This window comes from Aulostomus chinensis, chromosome 17 (assembly GCF_037954235.1).
Source record: "Aulostomus chinensis isolate RoL2024-O1b breed Wild chromosome 17, RoL_Achi_v1.0, whole genome shotgun sequence".
NCBI lineage: Eukaryota > Metazoa > Chordata > Actinopteri > Syngnathiformes > Aulostomidae > Aulostomus > Aulostomus chinensis.
Window position 1 is genome coordinate 24758543 of NC_141336.1, and position 7708 is coordinate 24766250.

The 7708-nt window shown below is 46.8% G+C and overlaps 1 protein-coding gene and 1 pseudogene across 1 annotated transcript; one reads left to right on the forward strand and one right to left on the reverse strand.

Moving 5' to 3' along the window:
- Window positions 1-1124: 1124 nt before the first annotated feature.
- On the forward strand, window positions 1125-4456 carry LOC147246889 (heat shock protein 30-like; annotated as a pseudogene).
- Window positions 4116-7584, reverse strand: LOC147246890 (tubulin beta-4B chain-like). Its single transcript, XM_086182711.1, has 7 exons — window positions 7425-7584; window positions 7157-7265; window positions 6133-6243; window positions 5482-5726; window positions 5072-5394; window positions 4574-4918; window positions 4116-4486 (listed from the first exon to the last, which is right to left on the reverse strand). Exons 1-7 carry the CDS (start codon window positions 7479-7481, stop codon window positions 4339-4341), a joined length of 1338 nt encoding a protein of 445 aa, XP_086038837.1. The 5' UTR covers window positions 7482-7584; the 3' UTR covers window positions 4116-4338.
- Between the last annotated feature and the right edge of the window lie 124 nt (window positions 7585-7708).

Genomic DNA, 7708 nt, shown 5'->3' on the forward strand with positions numbered 1-7708 from the left:
GTTGATATTCTTGATCCTGTGTGGCCTTATGACCTCCCCAACTCTCCCGCCTCCCTTTTCCTCTGCAGGCCATGTGTGTGTGTGTGTGTGTGTGTGTATATATATATATATACACACACACACACACACACCCTGCTGTATTCCCTTTGATGTTCCTCTGGGACGTACGTCCTCTTCTAATTGTTTTCTCTTCCTGCTCTTTAATTCAAAGTTATATTTCACCCAAATAGTGTTTTTTTTTTTTGGTTGGTTTTTTTGCCTTTCAAGTCCTCACAAACAGGCAAGATGACATTTTTTCCCCTCCTGCTTCACTTCTTTGTGACTCCAGATTGCTGTGAGAGCCAGCCACGTGTATTTAGCTTGAAGCTAACGGTCATTGATGGCTAACAACAGCTAAACTGTCCAAAAAAATGTCAGTTTATAAACTCTGAAGGTCAGCGTCACATTTGTGGCCGGTTCTTTCTGCATCCTGGAGTCCGTCACCGCTGAAACCTGTTTGTGCTTGAGAGTCAAAAAGCACAAAAAAAAAAGAGGAGCTGCAGCTCACCGCTGTACGACAGCTGTACGGTTCAAAGTACTCATCAGTGACTAGTGTTACTGCAGTGTGCCTACCATGCTGACCAGTCTACTGCTACTCATTCCGGTTGTTTTATTGGCAGCAGAACTTAACACGAATCTTTGTTGTGTGCTTGAGCTCCTGCTGACTCACTCCACAACCATTGGAGCCCCGAAGGCAGGCGGCGGTCCAGGGTGGTGCTGGCTACCCATCATATCTGACCGCCCACGCCAGATGACCCCAAAAACAATAATTGCATCAATTACCTCTGTTTTGTTTGTTTTTATCCGTCCAGGAGCTCCAGTGTTGCCAGACTGGGACGTTTTCTCTGCAGGCGGAAAGCCGCCAAGTCTGGCAACGATTTGGGTGGAACACCTGTTTTAAAAAAAAAGAAAAAGAGCATTGGGCGGGGCCATAATTTCTATACGTTTGGGTGTTTCGTCACTTATTGGCCTCATTGTTGATTGTTTTTCTGTAACCGAGCAGACAACTCCAGGACTCCCCCAGAAATGGACCTGACCCCCTTGTTTGAAAAGTCCATTGCTCCAATGTGTCTGACGCTCTCAACATGGACGCGTGCGGCTGGACCAGTAACACTCGTTGTTATTGACATTCGTTTTCTGAATCCCAGGGTTTCCTTCCCGCATCACAGTTTAGCTCATTTACCTAAAAAATAGAAGAAAGAAAAGCAGGAGAGACATGTTGCTTAGCAGACGTTCCATGTTGTGACAGTGAAACCTCCACCAGCGACGCCACCATGTGGGGATTCAGGGAGCTGCTACGCTACTCATGACGTCATCGTCAGAGGATTCTCTCTTTTGTTCTTTGTTAGGTTCATGTGCCTTCACGTGTGCCTCGTGTCATGTTCTTGGTGTTTATGAAACGATTTCACATTCAGAAAAACAAACAAACGTCAAAGCAGGACAATGAGGTGTCACCGATGAAAGAATGACATCACCCTCATCGCTGGCTGACGCCTACGTGAAGGTGGTTGTGAATACACACCCCCGTGACCATCGAGTATTGGCCTCTGCAGCTTGTAGTTTCAAGACCGTGGATTTCTAATGAAGCATGACGGCAATGAAATGTGAATGTTGCGAGTGTCCATGTGCAGTTTTAATCACTGATTCATAAAATGTTCTGTTTTCCAAGTGTCTTTGATTGGAGTTGAGATGGGTTTTTCATCCTCGTTTGTTTTGAAGACGCAAACCTCAAAAGATTGTCAAGCAGTAGTTTAGAGGAGAAGGTGATGCTCAGTCCAAAAGGTGTGTTCTTGCTAGCTGTTAGCTTCTCGCTCAGTATAAGTGGCTGGCTCTTCCTGCATTCTGGAGTCACAAATTGATGCAGGAGGGAAGAACAGAGGTCTTTCACAGCTCAGAACAAATTTATGAGAACTTGAAAGGCAAAATGTACTTTTATGACCATACAATCTCTAGTGCCCCACAGAAATGATGGAAATACATCAACATGTTTCATACTCGGTAAATTTCCATAAAGACTAAAAATAAGTGGGATTACTCCGACATTCTTAAACAAACCAGACCAGGAAGTACGACCTCGTTAAATGGGAGCAGAAAATACTGCAGTCAACTACAAGACCAAAGCAGGAACTGTAATTCCCTGCAGCAGATTAAATGTACATGACTCTGATTTGCTGCTCACGTCCCTGCTGGTGTCACAGTAACGACACACATGAGACACCGATAAAGAGACGACGGTACCGATGGAGTGCCGCTCCTCCGGACTCATCCAGGGATTGTAGAACTTCCTGGTTGCAGAAGCCGATCGCTGATCAGCATTAGGACGAGAACACAGATGACGTGCTGATGTGACAAAACTAATTTACAATCAGTGAGCAAAAAAAACAACAAAGTAACATCTTCATGAAACTTCCTGAAAACCCTGGAGGATTCCAGTGATGTCATCAGTCCTGAGAAACAGCTCCCCCCGCTGGAGGACTGTGGCGACTACAGGAATGTTCCAGAAGGCTCCCGAGTTTCTCCAGTCAGAACATATAAGCCGGACCGTCCCGCTGCTGAGACACGAAACCATCCAGACAGCAGAGACGACGCCTGATCAGCGCTTCACCTCCATACTAAACAGACTCTGAAGATGCGTGTGCTTATGAATTCTGGCCGGCCCTCTTGGATTTCTACGGGCCTGGAAACAGACTGAGGTCAGAGGTCAAAGGTCAGCTCTATCGGCAGGATCTACTGCAGCAGCTCCACAGCGGTCTGGAGCTGATGGACAAGCTCCAACACAAGATCCTGGAGGAGATGCGGCCGACCTACCAACTGCAGGAAGAGGGAGGACACCTGGACCTGACCCTGGACACCTGAGGCTTTTCTCCCCTGAGGAGCTGTTCGTCAGGCAGGTGGGCGGGAAGCTGAGAGTCAGCAGAAAGACAGAGAAGAAGCAGGAGGACAGGAGAGGCTGCTGCTGTCACACCCGCCAGGAGTTCAGACAGGAATTTGACGTACCTGAAGGGCTGGACCCTGAGGCCATCACCTGCCACCTGGCTCCAGACGGGAGGCTCCACATCCAGGCAGCCGAAGCTCCACGTGTGAAGGAGGCGGAGACAGAGGCGAGCATCAGGAGGAGGAGATGCAGAAGAGAGACAGCAGCGGCTCCCGGGACAGACTTGGACACATGGACTCAGCTCTGCTGCTGCTGCGACCGTGTGAACGGCGTCAGAGGTGCTTGAGCATCCATGTAAACCTGTCATGACTGAACTCACTGACACCTGAAGAATGGCTTCTGACTTTAGTTTTTTTAGTCGGTAAGAATCACTGAACTTGGACGAATACGAGCTCAGACTGAATGAATGCTAATGAGTTCAAATCAGCTGATCAAACCGATCCATCCCAGGGCGTTGGTTCCACGACGGTTACTGAACCACAGGATTCAGCTCGTGACGTCACACGCTACGTCCTTCCATGTGTCTCATACTTAAATAAAGGTGACATTTCTTCAACCTGAACACGGCTGCTCAAACTGGGGCCTGGGGACCAAACTTGGCTCACTGAATAAAAGGTTTGACGGTGCGATGAGGAGATTTTGAACGTACAAACTGTTGAGCGCCGCTTCAGGAGGGAAGAATGCAGTTGAAACACCTATCCTGAGAATTGAGCAGCTCCCTGAACTGATCAGGCAGCGGGTTTGAATGTTTTATTTCTGCATTGAACCATCCGGTGTGCCAATGTGGGAATTTGTGGAATTCAGTAATTCATTAAATTAGCAATCACATGAAACTCCTGGGTGTGTGTGTGTGTGTGTGTGAGGGAGACAGAACAAAGAAACAGGAAGTGTTTATTCATTCAAATGCTGGGATTCTTTTTTCCCTGCTGCACCCATCAAGTAAAGCTAATCTGGTTTTAATCGGCCGTGTAATCCTAATCTGATTTTGAAACCCCGCCTCCATCATTGATTTTGCATAGACAAGTAAGATAAGAACGTTATCCTCATAAACACACCCTCCATACTTGTAATAAATAGGAAAATAAAGCCCAAACACACCAAATTTCATGTATAGAAAAGAAAACAGCCAAATACAATAAAATCCAATCAATCTTCCACTATCTTTATTATGTTTGCATGATAACTTCGTTTTTTCTTAATAATTGCAAAAAAAGTAAAGGGTTTAAGGAACAGACAACATATAAAAACATGGAGTGAAAAAGTTGAAAGAAAAGCAAACAGCACAGACGTGTGAAAGACATTAAAAGTCACGTGCGTTGAACCTCCTTCCTGTGGCGAAGGAGGGCGCAGGTCCTGCTGGGGGTCTAGGCCAGGTCCTCTTCACCTTCATCCTCAAACTCGCCCTCCTCCTCCGCCGTGGCGTCCTGGTACTGTTGGTATTCGGACACCAGGTCGTTCATGTTGCTCTCGGCTTCAGTGAACTCCATCTCGTCCATGCCCTCCCCCGTGTACCTGAAACAACCAAGACCGTACAGGTCATCCTCTGAGGCCGATACACACACCAGGACCAGGACCAGGACCAGGTCCTCCTCTACTCACCAGTGGAGGAAGGCCTTGCGGCGGAACATGGCGGTGAACTGCTCTGAGATGCGTTTGAACAGCTCCTGAATGGCTGTGCTGTTGCCAATGAAGGTAGCGGCCATCTTGAGACCGCGGGGAGGGATGTCGCAGACGGCTGTCTTGACATTATTGGGAATCCACTCCACAAAGTAACTGCTGTTCTTGTTCTGCACGTTTAACATCTGCTCGTCCACCTCCTTCATGGACATGCGGCCTCTGAAGATGGCGGCCACCGTGAGGTAGCGGCCGTGGCGTGGGTCACAGGCTGCCATCATGTTCTTGGCGTCGAACATCTGCTGGGTGAGTTCAGGAACTGTCAACGCCCTGAAGAAGAAGGCAAGTCAGGATGCTTTCAAAAGCGTGAGTGAGGGATATGTTTGGGTGTGTGTGTGTATTTATATCGACACACACACTTTCAACTCGCACACCTCGGAGACCAGGAAGCTACCTGGACTGAAGCGTTTCTACTGACGCTACCTGTACTGCTGACTGCCCCTGCTGGTCAGGGGGGCGAAGCCCGGCATGAAGAAGTGCAGTCTGGGGAACGGCACCATGTTGACAGCCAGTTTCCTCAGATCGGCGTTGAGTTGGCCGGGGAAGCGCAGGCAAGTAGTCACCCCGCTCATGGTGGCCGAGACCAGGTGGTTGAGGTCCCCGTAGGTGGGCGTGGTCAGTTTCAGTGTACGGAAGCAGATGTCGTACAGGGCCTCATTATCAATGCAGTAGGTCTCATCGGTGTTCTCCACCAGCTGGTGGACGGAGAGGGTGGCGTTGTAGGGCTCCACCACGGTGTCCGACACCTGGAGATGAACAGCTCAGGTGAGCAGGGGGGAGGGGCAATACTTCACTTACAGCAAGTGTGCTGAAGTATGTGAGTGTGTATGCACCTTAGGAGAGGGCACCACGCTGAACGTGTTCATGATGCGGTCTGGGTACTCCTCACGGATTTTACTGATGAGCAGAGTTCCCATGCCGGACCCGGTGCCTCCTCCCAGCGAGTGTGTCAGCTGGAAGCCCTGCAGGCAGTCGCAGCTCTCGGCCTCCTTCCTCACCACATCGAGGACCGAGTCCACAAGCTCCGCCCCCTCAGTGTAGTGGCCTTTAGCCCAGTTGTTACCTGCTCCACTCTGGCCTGATGTTACACATTAACAGACAACTCAATTGCCACTGTGGCATCAACACCTTCCACATCGAACTGGTTTAACTCAGCGGGGAATGTGTTGTTGACAAGTAAAAACTACTGCAGTTAAAACTACTGCAGTTAAAAACTACTGCAGTTAAAACTACTGCAGTTAAAACTACTGCAGTTAAAAACTACTGCAGTTAAAACTACTGCAGTTAAAACTACTGCAGTTAAAAACTACTGCAGTTAAAAACTACTGCAGTTAAAACTACTGCAGTTAAAAACTACTGCAGTTAAAAACTACTGCAGTTAAAACTACTGCAGTTAAACTACTCAGCTCGGAAATGTTCTGATTCTACAGGACGGATCGCAGTCATTTCATTAAATATGTGAATGTTCAAATTCAAATTCGTACCAAAAACAAAGTTGTCTGGTCTAAAGACCTGTCCGAAGGGTCCAGACCTTACAGAGTCCATGGTTCCCGGTTCCAGGTCCACCAGCACTGCACGTGGGACGTACTTGCCACCTGCCGATGGAGGTACAGAATAATATCTCAAGATTGTTATCAGGAATCATCATTTCTCTACACATTTGAAGAAAAATTTCATGATCAAAAATTAATTTAAACCTCTGTTTACATAGAAAATTAAGAAAGGAATATCAACATTCTCCAGTTTGTATCAAAATAAAGTGAATAACTGTAGTTTTGATCCAGCGTGAACATATTAATCTGAATCTATATAACCTAGGGTTCAGCGGTTATCAGCTGAGACACTCATTTTCAAATTTGTGTCTGCTGGGCAGGAGTACGCTGTAATATCTTAAATTACTTTTCCAGTTTGTTCAAAGTTTATACTTGACACACTTTTCTTAATGAAGTTATTGTTCCTAAAGACACTTAGAGCTACTACTTCAGAACTTTACTGAATCCCATTCTCTGACATTCAGGCATTTGTGGAGCAACTTTTCCAATATTTACTGGCTTCATTTATTTCGCAAAACAAAAAAACCCCTTTCCATTTCCAATGGTCATGAAGGAATTCCCAAGTCCTTCATGACCGTATGAACCCTGTAATATAAACATCTTTAGTTAATCTCGACTGAATCACAAATAGCACGAGCACGTTTCCAGGACATTTCCAGGTGTTTGCATGACCGTGTTCATTAACCCCGATAATGAAATGAGTGTCCGAATAAGTAACTTTCATAACGTGTTGACCTGGGAGCATTGCGAGATGCAACAACTAAGTATTTTATAAATTATAAACCGTTTTTCATTTGCGAGAGGTTTGTTGGGTTGTAGTGTTTTGTAATTTTGTAAACAGGGAGCGGTAACTAGGCAGGACAGCTATGGGGGGGGGGGGGCGCTAACAAGCCTTCCGTGTGGGACTGAATGTCCTCGGCTACCTTGGAAGTGCGGTGTTAGCTCGGTAATTTACCTGCCGCCTCGTTGTAATACACGTTGATTCTCTCAAGCTGCAGATCGCTGTCCCCGTTGTACGTCCCGGATGGGTCGATGCCATGTTCGTCACTAATCACCTCCCAGAACTGGAACAGAGCAAAAGAATACGAAGGACACCGACGGCTTTATTAACTAGCTCTCGCAGAAAAGACCCGTAGCATCGTTGCTAAGTACGTTTAGCTAATTCGGCAATTTGGCGACATCAAGGCGTGAACGGCTTCTTCTTTCAACAATGAACTTCTAACCTTTGCTCCGATTTGGTTCCCACACTGGCCAGCTTGCAAGTGAACAATTTCCCTCATAATTATTTTTTTAACCGAAGGTTAAAACTTCTCCAAAAAAAATTAGCGACGTAGACGAAGTTCACACTCCTGCAACGGAAGAAGTTTTAAACAGAGTAGGTAAGAACCCTTGTAACTGCCTGACACTCAAAGAATTCGATTGGTCCAACTACGTGTCAATCACAGCTCTTCACTTCAATCATTGGTTGATCAAAATAAAATTCGAATTCTGGTTGGATAATCCGCTG